This window comes from Ammodytes marinus, assembly GCF_949987685.1.
Source record: "Ammodytes marinus genome assembly, chromosome: 11".
Lineage (NCBI taxonomy): Eukaryota > Metazoa > Chordata > Actinopteri > Uranoscopiformes > Ammodytidae > Ammodytes > Ammodytes marinus.
Genome location: NC_137215.1, coordinates 28,226,043 through 28,249,682, shown reverse-complemented (window position 1 = coordinate 28,249,682; position 23,640 = coordinate 28,226,043). Strand labels below are relative to the sequence as shown.

At 41.3% G+C, this 23,640-nt stretch overlaps 1 protein-coding gene across 1 annotated transcript; it reads right to left on the bottom strand.

Moving 5' to 3' along the window:
• Window positions 1–348: 348 nt before the first annotated feature.
• LOC307257914 (inactive pancreatic lipase-related protein 1-like) lies at window positions 349–18,814 on the bottom strand (the record flags this gene model as incomplete). Its single annotated transcript, XM_080037275.1, has 12 exons — window positions 349–412; window positions 6,019–6,186; window positions 8,080–8,194; window positions 9,465–9,594; window positions 11,748–11,866; window positions 13,552–13,668; window positions 14,189–14,308; window positions 14,911–15,019; window positions 15,548–15,682; window positions 16,197–16,322; window positions 17,435–17,586; window positions 18,763–18,814. 12 exons carry the CDS (start codon window positions 18,812–18,814, stop codon window positions 349–351), a joined length of 1,407 nt encoding a protein of 468 aa, XP_079893401.1.
• Window positions 18,815–23,640: the final 4,826 nt, after the last annotated feature.

Sequence of the window (23,640 nt, the reverse complement as noted above, 5' to 3'; positions counted from 1 at the left end):
AAATAAGTAAAAGTATGTCCCAATTGTATGCCTGCTGCAGGCTAACAAGATTTTTTTTTATTATCAGCTGTAGCATGTAGAAGAGAAAAAAGAAAAAGTATGTGATTTGGAACCCAGTCACAGTCTGGGTTTAACATTCCGGTCATCACCAGCCTTCTTTCCTGTTTCCTGTCTAATGTGTGTGTTGATCAGTGATGTTCTCCAGGCCGTCCACTGGCTGACCCTCAGAGAACACTACACTACATCCACACACATCCAATGAGAGTGAGCTGAAGAAAAGAGGGGAGCTGAGAGCAAACTCTTTATTGAAAGACAGTGAGCGAGATGGTGATTGGCGACTGCTTCAGCTTAGCATGGGAGCACATACTGGATCTCATTCTCCCGCACTCTCTCCGTTCCACAGAAGGAGAAGCTGTGAAAGGAGAGATAGGCAGACACAAGAAGAGAGTGAGTGAGACCTTATAGAAGAGAATGGTAATAGACATTTCACTTTAAGCCCATACACGGCAGGCAAACACATTGTTTACTCAAACATTCGTCAATTTGGGCATTTTTTGTCTATTTTGCTTCCACAAAATGTCTTCCTTCATCCTAATAAATCAAATGTCCACTATATGTTCATTAATGCGTTTATTTGAATAAACCTTGTCTGTTTGCATCTGTATATTTCTCCTATACAACCATCTTTATCTGACATTATATCAACATTACTTTAACTTTTTTATCCAAACCTCAACTTCCTAGGCACTTGTGAATCAACTTAACATTCCATAATCATTCTTAGCACTATTCTCAAGGTTATTACTGAGGGATTTGTACATGTGTTATTCATTGTCTGATATTGATAGATTTGGATGAAATAAAAAAAATTAGAACGGTAAATAGTATTTTCTAATTTCTAAAAATCTAAAAGGATGTATCCAAAACCTGATCTGTAAAAAGTTGGACTCCGATATGTTGTAAAATGAAATTAATATTTGAACTCTGGCTTTATCCAACATCTTAAGTTTTCAAAGAGATGCACATGTACACATAATTAGTTAGATATTGGCAAATTTTCACATTTATTCAAACATGTATTTAAAGGTGGTGGTATAAATGTGGTGGTGTGTTTATCTGCACAGTCCTCCTTTCTCTGGCTGTATTTTACATTGTAGCGTTTCTTGATATTATCTTATGCCTAGAAACGTCCCAAACAAGCCCCAAACACAGCGAGTTCTACCAGCATCCATTGCGGAAGTGACAAAAAAAAGCAGTTCACCGAGTGGCCACTAAGGGGAGGCATCAAAACTATTTCTCATGGACTCCCATGTTAAATAAGCCGTTTTCACAGCATTATTAAACCTATTTAAGGCCTGGTATAAAAAAAAACGTTCTAGTCTGTATGTTTAGGTGATATGTCATGACAACACTGAGGTGGGTGAATTATTCTGTACAAGGCTAGTTGTACAGGTAAACACACCACCACACATTCTAGTGAGGCAGACGTGGTAATTGAGTCGGATTACTTTTGTGTGACTATATTACATTTGTAATGTCAAAGTTTCATTACGATATCGATACGTTAAAAAATGTCACCCTATTCACCTACAGTTTCTCACCTTAAGAATGATCAATTGTTATCTATAAAAAGATGTCATTGACATTAGCCCCGAGGAATAAATGAATACAAATCTGTGTTGGCTGAGAAACTAAATCTAGAATTAATATTGCTTTTGTACACTTTTGTTAAATTTTGTCCTAGAACAAGCTAAATCTTTCTTTATATAGATAGATGTATTGTAATGGTATGAGAGAAAGGCATGCATTCATACCAGACATCTGCAGGATGTACTCTACCATACACTCTCTAAACCCTAACCAGTAGAGGGCACTAGGGCTAGTCCCATTCTGCCCCCTAGTGGCCAACGCTAGCACATGCTATGTAGTGAAGCCAGTAGTACAGAGCCTACTCAATGCAGGACTGCTAGAGTTTGACATCAGATACACAGCCCAGCTCTGTTCATTAGTCCTTTTTAATGTTTGCTATTGTCCCAACCTGAATCACTATGTATCCAAGCATGTTATTCTAGCATACTATCTTAACCCTCGTAATGTACTCCCGACAGACTTACACCCATGGTCCTCTGGGGTCATATTGACCCCAAACGGTTTGGTGTTTTTTTAAAGCCTAAAGTATAAATTGTCAATAAATTTTGTGTTACACCTTTACTCTGACTTGAGTCCAACCCATTACCACAAATATTTGCCTTAGTTTTGGAATTTTAGGCCAACGGACCTTGTTTACATAAAAATATAAAAATTTTTCGATTTGAAATAAAAAAAAAAAAAAAAAAAAAATCCCTAACATGATTTTGACTATATGACTCATTAGAGAGTGGCTTATGTCAAAGGTTAGTGAAAAAACTGTTTTTGAATCACTTACATTTTTTTAATAGGAGCAAATACAAACACCCATGGTCCTCTGGGGTCATATTGACCCCGCCCAGTTCGGCTGTTTTTTAAAGCCTATAAAGTATAAATTATCAATTAATTTTGTGTTACACCTTTAGTCTGACTTGAGTCCAACCCATTACCACAAATATTTCCCTTAGTTTTTGAATTTAGGGCCAACAGACCTTGTTTATATAAAAGTATGCATTTTTGGATTTAGACAGTCAAACCAGGCAGGGTCAGTTCTCGCCTGGTTTGACTGTTTCTAAGGCAAAAAGCATAAATAATCACTGACCTCAGTTTTTCAGTTTTATACTCAACTTTATCCTCCCTCTTTACCTGACATAATAAACATCACAACACAACATTACAACATGTAAAACTTTGCAAAAATGTACTTTTTAGAAGTGAGTCACCCTCGATTTGGCCCTCAGTTGCATGCGAGGCCGGTAGTTATGGAGTGATCTTTGCTGATTCACTTCATTGCATTTTGTTGAACTTGGTTCAAAATGAGCTCACACACCTCTAAGGTAAAGCCTGCTGCCTACTGATCATGCTGCCTGTCTCAGACTAAGGTTTGAAATGGTGCAGAGTCTGCGGGAAACGATCTGTTTATGTGTTTTGTTTTCCTAACCATTGCTTGACCCCACACATCAAAGGCACAGGTGTTGGTTCTGTTTGTGTGTGTCTGTGTGTGTTTTTTTTGGGGGGGAGTGCTCATGTGTGCATGTGTGTGTGCGTGTGCGTGTGTGTGTGTGTGTGTGTGCGCTCGTGGGTGTGTGCTCATGTACAGGTATGTGCATGTGTGTGTGTGGGTGTGTGTGTGTATGTGTGTGTGGGTGTGTGTGTGTCTGTGTTGTGTGTGTGTGTGTGGGTCTGTGTGTGTGTGTGTGTGTGTGTGTGTGTGTGTATGTGCGTACTTGCGTGCGTGTGTGTGCTCGTGTGTGTGTGTGTGCTGGTGAAGTGTGCGTGTGTGTGTAGGTGTGTGTGTAGGTGTGTGTGTGTGTGTGTGTGTGTGTGTTTGTGTGTGTGTGTAGGTGTGTGTGTGTGGATGTCGTTAGAAGAAGGGGGGGCGGGTATTTCCTCTGTTAGAAGCAGTATAGTGTGACATTTTGCCCCATTGCACCATTGTGTGCTGCGGGGTCATATTGACCCCAGAGTACAACAGGTGTTATAAAATTCAATAAAACACCCATAATTTTATCAAAACACTTCAAATGTATAGGAATCATCAGAAGCATAGTATTGAACAACCCCTATAATTTTCAGACCATTTGGTGAATGACAAACATGTTTTCCCCTCAAAAGAAATGTCTTGTGGGGTCAAATTGACCCCAGTACAATAGGAGGGTTAAATCTACCAAACTCTAACTGTAACTGTTTTAATTAGGCCGTATTGTACTTTTACCAATTTAAATTTATTTCCAGACACCTCTGTCTTTGATGTATTTGCATAGTATATTGTGTATGTATTGTTGTTTTTGTTTCTCGACATCATTGCAAATGAGGGTCACCCCCTCAATGATATCTTGAGTATAAATAAAGGTTAAATAAATAAAAATTAAATTCATGACTTTGGACTAGATTTGACTTGATAATGATTCCATGTTTTAAGAAGCACGATTCATTCCATGTGTTGAGGGGCCTCACAGAGCACAGCTGTGAAACGTGGTTGACTTGTGTCTCCTGTAATCTTCACTTCTTCAGTATCATACAGCAGTCTCTCCTAGATTTTAGCTAACAGTCACTGTGTTTAATAGCAACACATTTAATGTCCACAGTGGAAAGGGATATCATAGTTTCAATAAATATACAATGGAATCATTTTAGATGGATCGGATTAAACGCATATTCTTATCAGAAAACCAAAATGTGCTCTGCTTGGCAATGCTAACAACGGGTTAATGAAACGTTTACAAATACTTTTACTGATTGGAATTTACTTTTAAGGGGGAAAGCACTGTCTTCATTTAACATCACTGGTATTAAATACAGCCTTCAACACCAAACCATCTCCTTATAGAATGGTCTGGATGAAAACAGCTGATGGTCAACAAACTGTTGCTGTGACGGTTTGCCTCATTTTCCCTCTTTGTATGATCACATACAAAAGGTGTGATAACTGGTATAACTCATTATATACATCTGTACATATCACATACTGTATACATATTCTTTATTAGATTTAACATGATTCTATTACATGTACAGTATCCTAATTCACTACAGTTATCAATAATAATAACACTAATCATTCATTTTATTTATAGGTGCCTTTCAGAGCACCCAAGGTCACCTCACACGGCAGAATATTTATTATTCTTATTTCCATGTAGGGGAGAACGGGGTAATTTGTCACACGGGTTGGTTGTCACAATCGTTATATCTCGGAACCAGAAGGCGCTGTCTGTGAAATTTTGGTATGTAAATATCCAGAATTGGGATCAGAGGTCACCTACATAGTCTTCCTTGGAGTTAGACTGCTGAATTTGAGGTGAGACGACTGTTTGTGTTTTTCATGTCGAATTGAAAATATTTAGCTCCTCAGTATTTTTCTTCTAGGCTTTTACACAATGGGTTTATAACAAAACACTTGTTACCCATACAAAGTGTGAAGGGTAAACTATAGTTTAGATTGTGGTTAGCAAGCTAAATAGTTGTCAGATGGTTGTTGGCCTTGATGCTAGCAAGAAATTCAAGTTGGGGTTAGTCGTCACATTTTTTGGGGGGTTGGTTGTCACATGTTATCTCAAGGCTGCAGCCAGAAAAGGAACCCAATAACGAAAGAAATTGTCAAGCTGTATCCTCACTGACACCCCAGAGAAGGAAAGAATAGAGCAGGAAAAGGCAGCTAGCATGCAAAAGAAAAAAGGGCAACAAAATCAAAACAACCCAGTGCATCCCAAACTAGACCAGCTGCCAAGGCTACAGTAAGTTATGTAGGCCTATTTGTCAACTTGACAATGCAATTAAACTTTCAAATTTAGTTCTACTTTATTGCCTTCTTTTTAAGATTATTCCCATTAAGATAACATTGTGACAAACAACCCCATAGTGTTTGACAACCGACCCCTTGATGGGGTTGGTTGTCACAATGTGTAAGGGTGTCTTTGATGATTAATTTCTTCTTTATTACAATAAGATAGAAAAAGTGAGGGGTACACATTTCAAGCCAACACCTTAAGCTTCAATTTAATGTAGGAATGACTATTGAAAGATGTTTAGGTGATGAGCAATTCTCACTAGAGTAAAAAGTGTGCCTACTTACCCCGTTCTCCCCTACAGTATTCCAAATCGTCTACATTTTATTTAATTATGCTTCCTACTTAATATCTATACGGTGCACCTTATCTCTACACTTTCTATCTGCACTGTGTCCTTGCACTACTGTTGTGTTTATTTGTGTCTCAGGTGTGGCTCTCTTCACTTGTGTTGTTCTTCTTCTATATCACATTGCTGAGAGGAGCATGGTTAAGAATTGCATTGCCAATGATGACTGCTGCTGTAATTGTTAATGTGCACATGATAAATAAACCATCTTGAATCTTGAGGAGAGCACTCGTGTTGAGAGAAAAAGACACTTACGCCTTCTTGTCGCTGCCTCTCTGCAGCTCCACACTGCTGGCTCCATACTTTGGTTTCATGGGGTTGAAGATGTGGTTGTTCCATCTGAACTTCAGCTCTGTCACCTCACGAATGTCCACCTCAGCGTCCAGCAGCATAACGTAGGTCCGGCCAGGCGTCATGGTACCGCTGGGGAAAAAATTACACAACAGATCTCACTCAGAACAGGCTTAAAGCTATAGCGCGTAACTTTGACATAGGTATGAATGAATGTCTGTTACATTCAGGCCATCGCCAAACTAGTTGACACAAAGTCGATTAAGCCTATCAGCTCCACAAAACTCTCTCTGTATTTCTCAGTATGGCAGCGTTTACAAACTGTTGTCGCCCGCCATGTCCCCGACACTGGTGCAAGAGCTCAGAAAAATCCCAAGGAGAGCCCAAGAAATGTTTCAGTTGTTGATTCTACTGCTAAGAAAAAACCTGGACGTACAGCAGAAGGTATAAAATCCACACACCATCTAAGAAGGCTTACCTCATGTAGATGCGCCGACAGTGTTGTTGTAACTCAGAATTTCTCATGGGTTCGACAGAAGTTACACACTATAGCTTAAGGGCATGTAATGCATTTATTCATTAACAATCCTTCTCCATGGATGGGCGTTGACAGGGAAATGTGAACACTGCTACTGAGTTGGATGGTGATGTGATCTTCCCCTATTAGATAAACTAATAGTAATATAATACTTCAGGCAACAACATTACTTTATAGCACTTTCACTGTAGTTTCTACAGACACATACTTTGCATTATCAACCGAACAACACGTTCCTGTTTGATCACCCACTCCAATAGAGCAAATATGAAAGCAATATTCCTGTGTCATAGTATAGGCCTACATGTCTTTATTCCTTTCACCTGGTACCCGTGTCAAACGTAGCCCAATTTATTTGAACCACAAAGCAAAAGCCAAGTTGTAAAATTAGATATGGAGTTCTTCATTTCTTTAGAAATCTCCAAAGTGGATTTTAACGACAAAATCAAATTTCCCAACACATGTACGTAGATTGTTCTCAACTTAAAGAGTATGCCATCACACAGGAGCCCTTTGCCAAGCAGCTGCTCCCTCCCACACAGTACATGGCCAGTGCCAGTTTAGGGGTCGTCATCTCTCAGTTTTTTAAAGGGGAAAGGCTTAAAGAACATTGAGTGAGTCTTAAATGCCTCCTGTCTCCAAAACACATCATGAAAAGAGAGATGCTTTGAAGCCTAGAGTTTGGGATTAGCACCCACCACCACCTTGGCTGACAAAGAACATGTCCAGCTGGTAGGGAGGAGGCATGGAGTGGAGCCCATCAAAGAAATGGAGTTCTCTAGTATGTACTTCTCTTTAAACCTTCCTATCCAGGTTGAGATTTCTGGAGGAACCATATAGTGGTCAGTGTAACTGTGGCTTCAAAGCCTTCATGCCCACTGCATTAGCTCCTGTTATACCATGCAGTCATAAAGAAGAGATGAAAGCTATAGTCCAGTGGCTGTGCTGTAAAATGACACAGTCAGTGAACATGTGTAACTGCACAGTGTCATATGATCATATAGGAGAAGGTGCACAGTTGTTCAAGCTGCCGGGCTTGGTTAACAAAGACAAGCACAACATCCTAGATGAGGTGTCCCCAATCTGGGATGCCACATGGGGTAACACTTAAATGGTTAATGGACTTGACTTATATAGCGCTTTTTAGCCGATTTTCTCAGCCCCAAAGCGCTTTACATTTCTTACCACATTCACCCATTCATACACCGATGGCAGTAACTGCCATGCAATGTGCCCTCTGAACCATCGGGTGCAATTTGGGGTTCAGTGTCTTGCCCAGGGACACTTAGACACCTCCGACCCTGCACTCCAGAGGCGACTTCCCTACCCATTCGCCACTGCCGCCCACTTACAATACAATGACCGATAGTTAATGGTTACTTAATGCTATTAACGGTCAGTTAATGCATTGTTAAAGCTTATTAAGCATTAACTAACTGTTAATGTTTAGTTAGTAACGGTTAGTTTATTAACGGTGTTGTTCTTACACATGGATGCGGTGTTCTTCGGTGCTGTCTTTGTCTCCAGTCAAAGTCACATACATGTAGCCCACGTTCTTCCAGCTGGGCCCGTCCAGGGTCAGCGTTACTTTGTAGCTGTAAGCTAGAGAAACGAAAACCAGAACAAACATGTAAGGTTGGAAGCATTTCCAGATTCACTGGAGTACTGTATGATAAAAGTAATATTTATTTTAAGCAGTTATGACTGATGACTCCTCTCCCCTTAGGGCAGACCGCAACTATATGCTCTTTATCAGCATAATCATAATCATTTATATACAAACTTAAAGACCTACTTCACCAGTGGGAATATGAATATGAGTGGGTGTATTGAACTCTGAGATCCTATGTAGTATAAATGTGCAAACGTTTTAGAAATCGGTTCATCCTAGCCTGAGAAAAGGCAGAAAGAGTGTTTTATGGTCTCACTGTCAAACCCTACATTTTGCACAGTTGTGACATCACACTGCAGACAAAAGTTTTTCCTATTTATCTTCCATTACATATCTTCTGTCAAACTAGTATACATCAAAGATCCAAAATGTACATTAAGGGGTTTATTTACCTAAACCTTGTCTGTGTGCGTCTGTATGTTTCTCCTATATTCTTTCCATCTCAACATTAGTTTTCAATACTAAATATCAAAAATCTCAACTTCTAAAGCACTTACAGTAGACTGTAGCCCAACTTTCCATAATCATTCTTAAGACTTTTCTGAAGGTTATTACGGAATAATTTGTTCATATATTGTTCATTGTCTGATATATGAGGCATTTTCTTCTAAATAATAACATGCAGCAAATGCATTTTTAATAAAATTAATAAACGCTGTATCCAAAATCTGTTCAGTAAAATCTTTGGACTATATGTTGTAAAAATAAGAAAAAAAAAATTGAACTCTGGCCTTATCCAACATCTAGATTCTTTTTTTCTTTTTAAAGAAATGCAAATGTAAACATAATTAGTTAGATATTATAAAATTTGCATATTTATTTAAACATTACTGTGTCAGTGTAACCTGCAATCCTGTGGTCTATACATGTGAAATGTCTGAAAGGTTGCTCTACTTTCTTAGAGTTTAATAATGGCAAAATGGCTTTGTTTTCATGGATGACGTATGCCTTTCGAATTTTTAGGATTTTTAAAATGGTTATGACGATGGGTGGAGAATGGTACCAGCCCATATATACAATTTGTATGTTATCCCTCAACTGAGCTGAATGCATACAAACCACCAACACTTGGAGGCACACAGTTTAAAGTGTCATCATTTCATATAGTGATATGAAGAGCTTTCAGTGGTTCAGTGAGTTCTTAGAAAATAGGAGTACATGTCACTCTTTTTATTTTTTGCATAAGGACCGAGTACTCACTGCCAAAGGGACTTCTACTGCCCGTGTTGAGGAAGTACTTGGTCTTGGCGACGCCATCAGTCAGAGGGAACTTGTCAGCACTGTGACCCATCAAAGGACATGTGTTGTCTGCACATGGGAAACACTTTCCCTGTGAAGGCAAGGAAGGGCACAGTGAGGTGTGAAGAATGCCCCGCTCTGATGAGGAAGACTGTTTGACTGTCCGAGGGGAAAAGTGACAAACCCTGGGGAGCTTTCCACCCTCATCCTCCTGCTAAAATGTTGCAGATTGCCACCTTATAAATATGAAGGTGGAGAATGGCGCTTCTTTTGTGATAAGTTAGTGTGTGGGAACAGGCTGGCTTTGTGTTGTGTGGGTCTACCGGCCTGCAGGAATAAACAGCAGGGAGTGTTTACGAGTTGAACTTACAAGGAGGGCACTGTCATTTCTCAACAGGGACATTGTCATATGAGGTCATGCTCGGCACTCCCCGGGCTCCTCCTTTGATCGGGGACATGTGTCCAAAGCAGGGATAAACTGTCATTAACACCAACAGCTGCAGATACAAGCCCCCCCCCCCACCCCCCCTCGCTCACCATGGAAGACATGAGGGAAACCCATTTACATCAGCTGCAAGAAAAATACAATCTTGCCGAATCAACTTCTAAAAAAAAAAAGGGTTCACAGCTATATCAGTGTCATACAGCAACAGGTGGCAGTCCCATACTCCTGCTGAGATGGTGGAGATATCCAGCGCCTCTCCTCCTGTCTGAACCCAGGCTGCAGTGCTCATTAAAGCCGATCTACACAGCATTTTCCCCCACCCCCATTATATCAGGAGTCATTGGTCATTGGTGGCAAAATATTTGGACTTCTACTTTATTTAGGTTAAACATATAGGATAGAAGTTATGAAACATAATGCAACAAAAATTTAATAAAAAGACGGAAGTGGATAATATGCAAAACATCAATATTTCATATAGGAACTTCTTCAAGAATGCATCATTTCGATTGTGGCCATTTTGGAAGATGGGCAACTAAAATAAAATAAAAATGTATTTTGTTTTCTTGACACTCAAACCAAAATTGTTTTACAGACCCTTTTCTTCAGTTCAGAAGTGAAAACGAAGCTCTCCTCAATTTGAAATGACTGTCCACTGTCCAGGAATCCCACTAAAAGCCCTTTCACACATGAACTCTGGAAATGATCCGGAGAATCTCACCCTGAGAATGTCCAGAACTTCCTTATCACACATGCAGCACTGTCTGTCTTTGTCTATGATCACATGCTGTGGCTAGTGACTGAAAGAATGAGATGGTGGATCCATGGCGCAGGCAGGGGGCTGTATGGACACTGCTACAGTGAGGGGGTGAGTTGCTACAGTGAGGGGGGTGAGTTGCTACAGTGAGGGGGGTGAGTTGCTACAGTGAGGGGGTGAGTTGCTACAGTGAGGGGGTGAGTTGCTACAGTGAGGAGGTGAGTTGCTACAGTGAGGGGGGTGAGTTGCTACAGTGAGGGGGTGAGTTGCTACAGTGAGGGGGGTGAGTTGCTACAGTGAGGGGGGGTGAGTTGCTACAGTGAGGGGGTGAGTTGCTACAGGAGGGTAAGTTAAGGTGGATGGAAGCCTCCCTATGTGGCTGTAGGCATAGCAACGAGGAGGAGAGGGGCTGCTCTGTCCGCTCTGTTGACCAACCATGACCCTGACCAGGACTAAGTGGAATAATACAATGGATAGATACTTCAGACTTTATTGAATATGTTCAGCAAAATCACTGCAATTGGTGGGTTTAGTCATATTAGTGAGGTATACCAGTGCAGATCTTTTTTTGGTGATCTTTGACACGCCATTGACCGATTGCAAACCATCTTGTAAGGGTTGTCCATATCAAAGATCTTATATCATTTCAATTAAAGGTGAAGTCAGTGATTCTGGATTGTTAAAATCCCTTTTTGTCAAATCATTAAATCTGGTGTTAATACACAGCCTAGGCTCTGTAATGGGGTATGTAAACAAAGGGGACCCACTTTTAGCTAGAAACATGCCCTTTTACAGAGCCTAGGCTGTATATTAAAACTGGATTTTTTTTTCCACACACACATGTATAGCAGCCTGTGAGGAGATATTAACTGATTTGGACAAAAGGTGACTTTGATAACAAGCATTCTCAAGTATCTCTAAGTCCTACACCTTTAAAAGGAGGTGGGACAGGGACAGGAGAATTCTACCTAAAACAATGACCAAAACTTAAAGTGGAATAGCAGTGGAACTTTAACATTCTTAGTTGAGCCAAAATACTTACTGCAGCAAAAGTGTTCTGGTCAGAGCAGGGGAACCCTACAAAGCCCTCGGGCTTGACGATGCTCTCGCTGTAGTAGTCGTAGGCCCGTGCATGGTTACACCCATCAAACTTCTTGGTCCCTGTAAAAAGTTTGGAACAGGTGATCACAGGGGAGAGAATACATGAGAAGGGATGTAGTTGTAACAGGGTATAGGAATAAGATGTGGATGCAGATCGGAGTCTTGAATTTCAGATATGATATGACCTCACAACCTTCTGTCTGGGTCATTGTGCATCAGTGAGCATGACAAAGACTCAGCAGTTTAGATGAAAAGCTTTTTGAGATATAAATATATGAGAAAAGGAATAATAATGTTAATAAGAGTTTTAGAGTGAAACAGAAAGACAGAGCCAGAGTGCCATGGAGTGACAGACATATAAAAAGAGAGGTGACGGCGTGTTTTGTTTTATCTTTGCAGTGCAGGGCAAACACCAGGCACTCCAAGACCTCCAGCTATGCAGCACTGGCTTTCAGTCTCCCTCTCTTATCTATAGGATCAAAAGTGGCGCGTTCAGCTGTGCTAAAACGCCCCCCCCCCCCCCCACACACACACACACACACACACACACACACATACCCAGACATGGCACCAGCCCTGCCACTTGAGCCTGACTACTCAGAAGCACATTTCAAAAGAAAAGGCTGTCGTCATCCATGTTAGAAAATATTTGCTCAGATTGGTCCAGCAGGAAATAACTCCTCCTGGGAGTTTCTTTACAATCTTTTCCATTGGGACGACTCCACATATTCCACAGCGATTCTGCATTGTGAAGTCGCAGGGTTGAGGAAAATACGTTGTGTGAGTTATCGTGTCCTATGAAGGAAACTGGCCCGGAAAGACGTCTATAGCAGTGATATGTTAAAGGTCACATCGTGTGCGTTCAAGTTTTCAGACATTTTAGTCTCTTACTTGGTAACCCACACAGACAGGGAAACTATGGAACCATGGGATAAGAAGATTTTGACCAATCGGAAAACATAACAAAAATATGTCTTTCCTGTGAATTTTCTAGTGTTTCTTTAAAATCATCATTAAATTAAAGTAAATTGCGTGGCAAATACGTTTGGAATACGAATTTGATGACATCATGACAAGTGACTCATTCCCTGAGATGGAGTCGCTGGGCCCTATGTAGTAGGGTGGGGGAAAATAATGCAATCATTCTGAACACCACAAGAGGGCACCGTCGCATTTGGGTTATCCCCGTGAACACAGGAGATGTTGGGGAGCAGAGGGAGGAGCAGAGCAGAGACCCAGAAATGGGAAGCCATTATTGCTGACGCCTAAGTATAAGTACTTTCCATTATGGATGTTTACTTCAAGAGTACAAAACAGAGGGAATTCTGGGGAGGCTTCACTCTCATACAATGCATACTGCAGAGTCTGCTAATATGCTTCATCAACATACTTTGAGGATATGGGAGAAAAAACTGCACTACATTTATTCAAGTCTTTATCTGAAATCAAAACATTAGACATGTTAGACATAACTTTTAATAGGAGACACCCAGAGGTAATGTATTCTGATCAAGGACAAAACCCTGCTCTTAGTCTCAGTTTCAGTTTAGAATGAGACAGACTAGTTGACGTGATGAAATGTTAAATAATTAGCAGGCATTAATCTCTGTCAATTGTATTGAACCAGATTAATAATAACTACCCGATGATAGTATAATAACCAAATTGCCGATTGAATTTAGTGTGAAGGAGCGCAGTGTGTGTGTGTGTGTGTGCGCGTGCGCATGCGTGTTTATTTCTCTCACCCATCCAGATGGCATCCAAGTCACTGGGCTTGCCTCTATTGGCAGAGCAGCCGGGCATCAGCTCTCCTCCGTTGGGGTAGAAGTCAATGTGGCCCATTGACTGTGACATGCCCAGACCTGGAAAATAAAAAAACGCTTTATCTACAGACATTTAAGATTTCCTTCAAGTTTGACCAAAATGTTTATATAAAAATGATTTCAATATAAGCTCCCTTTATCCCTCTGGCCGAAGAAAAGCTCTGAATATTGATTTTCTTTTATCTCTGTAAGCATGGTCACATTTCTGAACTAGACTACTACTACAGGTACAGTATAATCATCATTATAATAAAAATTTGTACTAAAGTTTTTGAAAGTTTTCCACTCTGAATGCTTTCCAGGTGGTAGACCCGGCCAATGATCGAAGGGTTGGCGGTCCGATCCCTGCCACTTATGTCATGGTTGTTGTGTCCTTAGGCAAGACACTTAACCCACCTTGCCTCGTTTGTATTTGTATGAATGTCGATAGTTAGCCTGCTATCGGTCTATGAATGTGTGTGAGTGGTTACGTGTGAATAGGAACAGGTCTCCCTTGCTGGTCTCAATGGGATTCACCTCTATGAATAAAGGATTCATTGTGATTAACAGTGTGATGTACCAAGTTTGGAGTTGAAAGGGAGTCCATCGGTGTGAATGACATCCACAAAGGCAGCGTCGCTGGTGTCCAGAGACACTTTGGCATCAGTGTCCTGGAAGAAAGGTTCAGTTGGGTCCAGTCCTGAGCAAAGGAAGAATAGTTTGACATCACTAAGTCCCTTTATCTATCTGATCCTATTACTGAATCTCATCTCATTATCAAATACAAAATGTATAAAAATAAAATAACTCTGTGGCGCCCGTAGCTCAGTGGGTAGGGCGTCCCCCCCCGCCCCCCCCCCCCCCCCCCGGGCCAAGGCCCCGCAGCAGACCCGGGTTTGAATCCCGCCCGGGTCAGTTCTCTGCATGACCTCTTCTCTTTGCCCCATTTCAACTCTGTCTCTCCAATCTGTCTAATAAAGCAAAAAGGCCCAAAAAATAATATTTGAAAAAAGAAAAAAATTACTCAGCTGTCTCAGCTACCTACATCCAATGATGGAGTAAAAAAAGTGTATTATTCGACAAAGATGAAGTTACAGTTACAAATGAAACTAGGTAATAATAATGTGGTGCAGTTAATTTGAGGATTGCTTGACCACCACAGATCCTCCAGTGTGTCTATATACTGTATATAGGGAAATTGACTAGGAATTGGCGTGAATGAGTAAATGTATACTTTTTGACTGGGTCCTTTACCAATATTTTTGGCCAGTTTCAATTGGTGTAGCACTGCTGCAGCTTTACCTGTGATTCGTGCCAGGCCAGAGATCCTGCTACCAGCATCTCCTGCAGCGTGAGCTCCAAGGCTGTGGCCGATGATATGAAACTGATGAGCCGCCTGCTTGTACTTGCCCTGCATAGTGCAACAAGTACGTTACGTTTAAAGATCCTGTAACAACCACCCTACAATATACAATATGTCACCCAACCACTGGTAGTAAGCTGTGTGAGTATACCCTGTCTAGCTCTACCCTTTCCATTAATACTCACCTGGTCGGAAACGGTAATATGAAAAGTTTTACGTACAATTAAATACGTATGTTTGTAAACATCATGCACCCCTTTATTTTAGACCATACTTTTAAGTTTGTCTTTTCAAAGTATCCCATTTTTATGGAAGTAAACGACTTGTTGTAATGCTCCTTTATAGGAACCTAACCAATGGGTAGGGAAATACTTTTTCCTGCTCTGTTAATAGGAGTCAGATAAGAACATAGCTATCACATTTATCTTTTGGTGTCCAATACAGAAATATATGTCCAAGATGTTTAAGCCTATAGCTTAGCAAAATTACTGCAGAAACAGAGTGAAAAATCAGCCAACCAACAAAAGAACATACCTATCACTGTACAAGATATCAGAAGTGCTACTGTATATTTACCATGAGGAATTTGATCATGTATGCCACTTGGGCCGCCACCACCCTGGCGTTGTTGGCAGCTTGGCCATACTGTGTCTTCACTCCTTGCTTCCACTCCACAACAACACAGTTGACATTCTCCCACTTCACCATAACCTAGACACAGCAACGAGTTTGGAATCAAAGGGCCAGTTCACCCAATTTAGTCCCTAATAAGTAAACATGTTAAGGTTCATTCATACAGCACTTATAAAAACGTGTTAAAAATGTTAAAGGAATATTAAACAGCACACATAATTGACCAGAAACAATGAAAAGAGCGAACACATCTGTGAATACAATATAATATATCAGCATAACAATATGCAGAGTCTTGAGCAGAATAACAGAATTGAGTTCATTTGAATCGGATGATCTCATAGTGAGCTATTCCATAACTATTCCAACACATCATCCCTTCATAGAACAAACACTGGTTATCCTGCCTTGGCAATGTGTAGCCACTATGTTCACAAAATAAGCATTCACCAACTCTTCTGCAGGTAGATATTAGAGGGTAAAGGTCCCAGGCTCTGACAGTAGGGACCTCTGTGTTGTTGTTGTTTTTCATTTGTGTGGGGTTTTCACATGTATTTTCCCAACACATTCATATGAAGGTGTGCTTTCTCACCTTACACATATCCTGTGGCCAATCCTCATCTCCTTCTACCAAATGACCAGGAATGATGAATCGAGTCTTCCTCTTGAAGACCCCACTGTAGTTTGATGCGTCGACGCTTTTGTCAGCTTTGATCTCCTGACAGTTTCAACAGAAAAGCAGTTGAGAGCTTAAATGACGAGTTCACTATGTTTCTTCTACCTTTAGCCTTATCTTAATGCAGTACTCACAAGTCCAATGTTACGGTAAGTGATTAGGACAAAATCCACAGGCTTGTTCAGAGCTAAACAATAATTCTAAAAAATTCTCAGCCTCTGTCTGAAACGGTCTGTTTTAGAGCCTGTCTCTTAAAGCCACACCTTCCGAAAAGCCCTGTCTGCTCTAACTTGCCTAGTTAAGTCTGATACCACATATTATGTCATCGCCATTTCTGGCTACAAACGCTCCTTCCAATCCCAAAAGCAAACCACAAAGACAGGACCTTTCCACCTATTCTTACAAAGGTATGTCTTTAGTGAGGCATCAGTTAGGCTAAAAAGGTTTTATTGACATCCACTTATCTGCTACAGAAGATTATGAGGCTAGGATGTGTGAGTGAGGGTTCAACAGCGACGTATGTTCAAGGCATGGGGACAGCCACTTCTTTACCAAATTTATCTCTTGAAATAATAATCAGAATTTCACCAAATGTAAAATAGAAGTCCAAAAACAGTCATTGATGGAAAAGTGGGGCGCGGCTAAGAGATCCTGTCATGGTCAGTCCAGCGATCCACCCTGGTTAGGAGAGCTCAGAAACAAATCTATTCGAATGGAAAGGTAAGTAGCTGAACTCACACTTTGACTAGAGGAAGAAGTGATTCCATTTTGGAGGTCAAAGTTCAAAGTCACTGTGACCATTTCAAGAACACTTTGAGGGATTTTGCACAAATGTCCACTCTACTTCAGGGATGAATGGACTAGATTTAGGAGGTAATAGGTCAAAGGTCAAGGTCCCTGTAAACTTAGAAATACTGCCCATTACCGAATGGTTAAAAGTACAGTAGTGGTAAGCGCTGCTATAAATAAGGATTTACTGGTTACTCATATGGTTCTCACACACACACACACACACACACACACACACACACACACACACACACACACACACACACACACACACACACACATACACACACACACACACATCAAAAGTGTGGCACAACCTCCTCGTTATCTGTTACCAAACCAAAGCAGTTAAAAGCTTTTCTTGCCTGGTAGAAGCGGTTCTTCTGGGTGAAGAGGAGGAAGCGAGTCCCAATGTCCTGAGGTTTCCAGGGCAGGATGAGGGTGGGTCTCTGACCAGTGCCGCCCCAGGGAGGCATGTCATCGAAGCAACCCAGCTCATCAAAACACACCTCAGCCGCTGTGGACATGGAGAACACCACACATATATATTACACTTCCATGTGGAGTGGATGGCACCATTTTGATATCATAATGGCAACTCAGATCAAACATTCAAAGCTTGTTTGGAAACGTCTTTCACATACTTTTAAAAAAGAAATGACAGGTGAACTTTTAATAAAGATTGTATCTATAAAGAATGAAGTCCAAAAAAGGAGATGTGTAATGTCATGACTACAGTGTGATCCAAACAAAAATCATGTTATCCATACAACATGTTATCCATTTAACTCTGAAGCTTTGTTTGCAAAATAGTTTATATACAGTCTATGGTCTGTATAAGACATGGTCCAAGGTCCTACATTTTCAAAATTGATGAAAAGGTCTTTCTGAACACTGTGTGTGCTGCCAAGTCTGAAGTTCCCGATCTTTCACATGCAATCGAACGCAGCATGCATAGCTGGTCGAGTTCCCTTACTGCGAAGTGCCAACTGCTGTAACGATACAGACTCGCTCTGTCTGCACTTCTCATAACTTCTGAGTCACAATGTTGGATCAGAACACATAGAGAAAGCATTCTGCAGGTAAGAACTGCCAATCTACTGACTTCATACAGTCAATAATGTTCAGTTTTGAAAGAAACTCTGGTCCAGAAGTTCCTGCAACTACATTTACGACCACTAGGAACGGCAGATTACAGCTTTAAATACATTTGACTGCATCTGCATGCACACTAGTGATCTAGTTTTGAGTTTTTGTACTCAGGATATGATGTTCAAATGGTCCATGTTAAACCTGGTTATTCAAATATCTGCTTTCATGATTCTATTATCATCATCATCTGAATCTAAAGAAGTCACTTTAATGTAGAAGGTTATATCATCTACGTATAAGCTCTACCATCATCAGCTAGAATAAAATGAAGTATTTATAAGATCTTCAGGAATATGGTCAAGCAGCAGCCTGCTAGGCAGTTAGTCATCAGACATCTGTAATGAAGAGTTGGATAAGGCTAATATATATATAAAGTTAATGTAAATATACAGTATTTGATCCACTCAAACAGGGTGGAGTAAAATGACTAACACAGTTAAAGCTACTCAAGGGGAAAACAAAAGAGGAGGTTCACATTTTTAAGAAGTGTCAAATGAGGAAAACCACGAGCAGCTCGAAATCAAATAAAAAACGTACGTACCATATGATGCGCCAATGAGGAAGAAGACACCCAAACTCCACATCTGTGACATCTGTTGGGCATAAAGTCCCATAAGAATTCTGGGTTGTAGAGAAGTAAAAAATAAAAACACATGAACATGCTGTGTACTCACCTCCAGGCCAGACTAGACTGTAATGAATTGCTGGGGCAGCTTTAAATAACGGTCAGAGGCCTTTTGGTCCACGTAGGGCTGGGAAACACACAGCTGACAGAAAAAAAAATCACTTATCAGTTACATGTGTGCTTCACATATAGTACACACTTGCCGGCTTTACGTGCTGTTCAGAATTTTAACAGATGTGTGGGAAGTGGATTAGGAGAAACATAAGTCTGTAGATATCTTCAATCAACAGGATTTCATAATCACAGGTCTATTCAGTATCAGCAGCTGGTAAGAATAATCTACATTATAGTACAACACAATTTAGGTATACAGAGCACACAGCCAGTTTAGGGTGAACCTGTGGCTGATTGCCAAAGGGGGCAATACAAACTCTTAAAACATGTTGTTTAAACATTAAAGCTCCCATATTATACACCTTTCGGTTCTATTATACACCATATTATATGGTCTTAGTGGTCCCTAATACGTTTTTCTTTAATTGTTTGCTGAAAAAAACTTTCAGATAATTTATTGTACTATGCTGATGTTCAGCTAATCTCACAATGGCCTATTTTTTAAAAAGAGCTGCAGCTCCCCTCGTAAATATACAATCTTTGAGCTCCCCCCGCCCCCTGTCCGGAAGCGAAGCCAGATACGCCTCGCCCTCTGTCTGTCAGGTCCGTGGACCAATAAGAAATAGGGGTGTGGGCTGCACAGTGGAAGCTTCTGGCTTTCCAGTTTTTGAGGTCAGAAAAGGGGAGAATTCTGACTGGAGTATATTGGGGGGAGGGGTGGGGGTTTCAGAAAGGGAGAGTGAGAAAAGGAGAGATTGTTATTTTCTTTAATATTTTGGCAGTCTCTAGGCACACCTTGGACCCATAGATATGTTAGAACACATTTAAAAAGTGCATTTAGCATAATATGTGACCTTTAATATGGGTCCACTTTGTGACTAGGGACTACCAAAGTATGAGGAAAAAAACATCCTCTTTATCTCCTCCACCTCGACTTCTCTGGAAACCTGTGTTGAAAAACAGTTAGGATGGTAATGAGGAGGCTACGCTGTGATAAGTCACACCCCCAGATACCACTGAATCTAAAGGCCGATTTCCACCGGCTGCAGCTCCGGTCCTTCTCCGCTCCAGCACGGCAGAAACAAAAATAGAATTAAGAGCAGTCAGTGGGTGAGTTTCCACCACGGCCGCTGCGCCGTCTCTCTGCTCCGCTGCTGCTCCAGCTCTCCGGTGAAATACGCAGTGCTTCTATTTCTGCCGGATGCCTGAGCTCACCGCATCAATTTAGCACAGAACACATTGAGATAGACAGGAACACAAGCGCCGACAAAACAATAAAACCTCCGGTTAATTTTCAAAATAAGACACTCGGTGTTCACTGCAGGTGACATTCTCAAAACAGAGACACATACAAGCATGTCCACTGTTCTTTTACTCGTTCGGATGGGAATAATAACCTTCCGTGCGTTCGTTGTTGTGTAAATACCATATAGGAGAATCATATTATCAAGAGCGATCGCCCGTCACTTTTATTACCGCGGGAACTCCTCGTTCTCGCGACTCCAGCTGTTCAGCGGAGCTGGCCGCCCGTGCCTGCTTTGAAAACGGAGCCGGTGGGTATTGCCGGACGTGAGCGCACGGAGCAAAACCGTTGGACACCGCACCCGCAGCCAGTGGAATTCCGGGGTAAAGGCCGAATTCCACCGGCTGCGTCTCCGGTCCTTCTCTGCTCCAGCACGGCATAAACAAAAATACAATTAAGAGCAGTCAGTGGGTGAGTTTCCACCACGGCCGCTGCGCCGTCTCTCTGCTCCGCTGCTGCTCCAGCTCTCCGGTGAAATACGCACTGCTTCTATTTCTGCCGGATGCCGGAGCTCACCGCATCAATTTAGCACAGAACACATCGAGATAGACAGGAACACAGGCGCCGACAAAACAATAAAACCTCCGGTTAATTTTCAAAATAAGACACTCGGTGTTCACTGCAGGTGACATTCTCAAAACAGTGACACATACAAGCATGTCCACTGTTCTTTTACTCGTTCGGATGGGAACAATTACCTTCCGTGCGTTCGTTGTTGTGTAAATACCATATAGGAGAATCATATTATCAAGAGCGATCGCCCGTCACTTTTATTACCGCAGGAACTCCTCGTTCTCGCGACCCCAGCAGTTCAGCAGAGCTGGCCGTGCTGGTTTGAAAACGGAGCCGGTGGGTATTGCCGGACGTGAGCGCACGGAGCAAAACCGTTGGACACCGCACCCGCAGCCAGTGGAATTCCGGGGTAACTGGCAGACTGGAGATTCAGCAATGGCACTGTAACCCCGGAATTCCACTGGCTGCGGGTGCGGTGTCCAACGGTTTTGCTCCGTGCGCTCACGTCCGGCAATACCCACCGGCTCCGTTTTCAAAGCAGGCACGGCCAGCTCCGCTGAACAGCTGGAGTCGCGAGAACGAGGAGTTCCCGCGGTAATAAAAGTGACGGGCGATCGCTCTTGATAATATGATTCTCCTATATGGTATTTACACAACAACGAACGCACGGAAGGTTATTATTCCCATCCGAACGAGTAAAAGAACAGTGGACATGCTTGTATGTGTCTCTGTTTTGAGAATGTCACCTGCAGTGAACACCGAGTGTCTTATTTTGAAAATTAACCGGAGGTTTTATTGTTTTGTCGGCGCTTGTGTTCCTGTCTATCTCGATGTGTTCTGTGCTAAATTGATGCGGTGAGCTCAGGCATCCGGCAGAAATAGAAGCACTGCGTATTTCACCGGAGAGCTGGAGCAGCAGCGGAGCAGAGAGACGGCGCAGCGGCCGTGGTGGAAACTCACCCACTGACTGCTCTTAATTCTATTTTTGTTTCTGCCGTGCTGGAGCGGAGAAGGACCGGAGACGCAGCCGGTGGAATTCGGCCTTTAGAAACATAAAACCATCCCATACAGGATCGACAACGCTTTTGTATGACTTAAAGTCTCTAGTTGTTGTGACAAGCCTTGAATGTCTGTTTCTGGGTTGGGATGGAGGATCTGGCCGTAGACGTCTGAATAACAATGAAACACGCTTGACCAGAAATTGTGGAGTCTGGCACAGAACCAAATCATATGAGCCAGGGTTCCATCAGAGTGTTTGCACCTAATGCAAAGGGGTGAGGAGGAGGGATATAATGAATGTAATTTGACACACAAGTAGTTTACCGATGTACAACCTTATATATTGAATTAATTGGTGCATTGAGTTGATCGAGCAAGAGTGTATGCTGCGAAGCGCTTAACCCAAGAATCTTCTGAAATTTCTACTCCTATTTAGCTCTCCCAGGACTCACTCAAATGCTGTGTGGACGGGGCAGTGTGATCTGCATACAATTTTACAAACCTAGAGACTAGTTTTTTGGTATCAGGTTTAGTTTTCAGTAAGGACTGGAGTTCAACAGGGGGATTATAAATTGCAACATTCTAAATGTTACCTCTGACATAGTTCCTTATTTGCAGCTATCTAAAACAATGGGATGGCTGCAGTCTATCCCTCAGCTGAGCAAATGATGATAATACATTATCAGTGTACAAGTCCTTAATAGTAACAAGACCTCTGCCTTTCCAGACTCAGAAAACAGTTTCTATTTGCAAAGGGGAAAATGCATGGTTGTGGCAAATGGGGGCTAGAATGGAGCTGTTTGACGAATCATTTTTTTTTTAATCCACAGGGAGTGTGGGAAGTGTGAGAACGAATGTGTTCAATCCAGATAGGCCTATTATAAGCCATGTAGGTCTATCATATATTGGGAGTTCCTTTGAAAAACGGATGAAGCCATCCATACAACTAATAAACAAATGCCTCCATGGATTTTTCCATGGAGTGATACAAAACAAAACAAATTAGGATCTTAAATAGCCTACAAATGGAGATATACGAGTGCAAATTAAAAAAGAAAAACGTTTGAATATGCTCTGCAGTTATTAGTTAGTTAGTTAGTTAATTCTTTATTGTCCACGGTGTGGAGATTTGTCTTTGGTCTCATATAAAAAACAACAAGCAGGACAACACAACAACAACAACAACAACAACAAAAGCAACAACAACAACATTTACACACAGACATCTTCAGGGCAAGAAGCAGGGCAGCAGTGGCAGTATACACATCAGCGGGACATGGTGTTCAGTACCCCAATCGCTTTAGGAGTGAAGGAAGTAAAGAATAACCTATCTGCATGCACTCAAAAAACGTATTCAAGCCCTTCTTAGATGTGAAACATTAATATTACATTTTTCAAATGAAATTAAATATAGGGGAGAACGGGGTAATCTGAGCCACTTTTTACATTTGCTCCCCTCTAAGCGAGCTAAAATGATTTATCACTCAAATTTACACATTTCCCATTAATTCAGGATGTTTCCTAGAAATGGGCATTAGCAGAATTTTTTCAAGACAAAGGGCAGTGAAAATATGATTGTTTTAAAAAAAAGTTGTCATGTGGCTCACTTTACCCCAGCTGTGGGGTAAACTGATCCACTTACTTTTTCCACTCTGAAACTACCATAACAACACATATTGTAACAGTAAGAATCCTGAAAGCTAGCCACACATTCCAGAACTAATGTCGGACTAGTAAAAGAATGATGGGGTTTGGTCAATTAAGCAAAGCAAATTATCTAAACACTTGAAAGTAACTCTGAACAAAATCAAATACAACATATTATATTTCAAAAGGTTTTAATAAGATTCAAATGAAAGATAGAA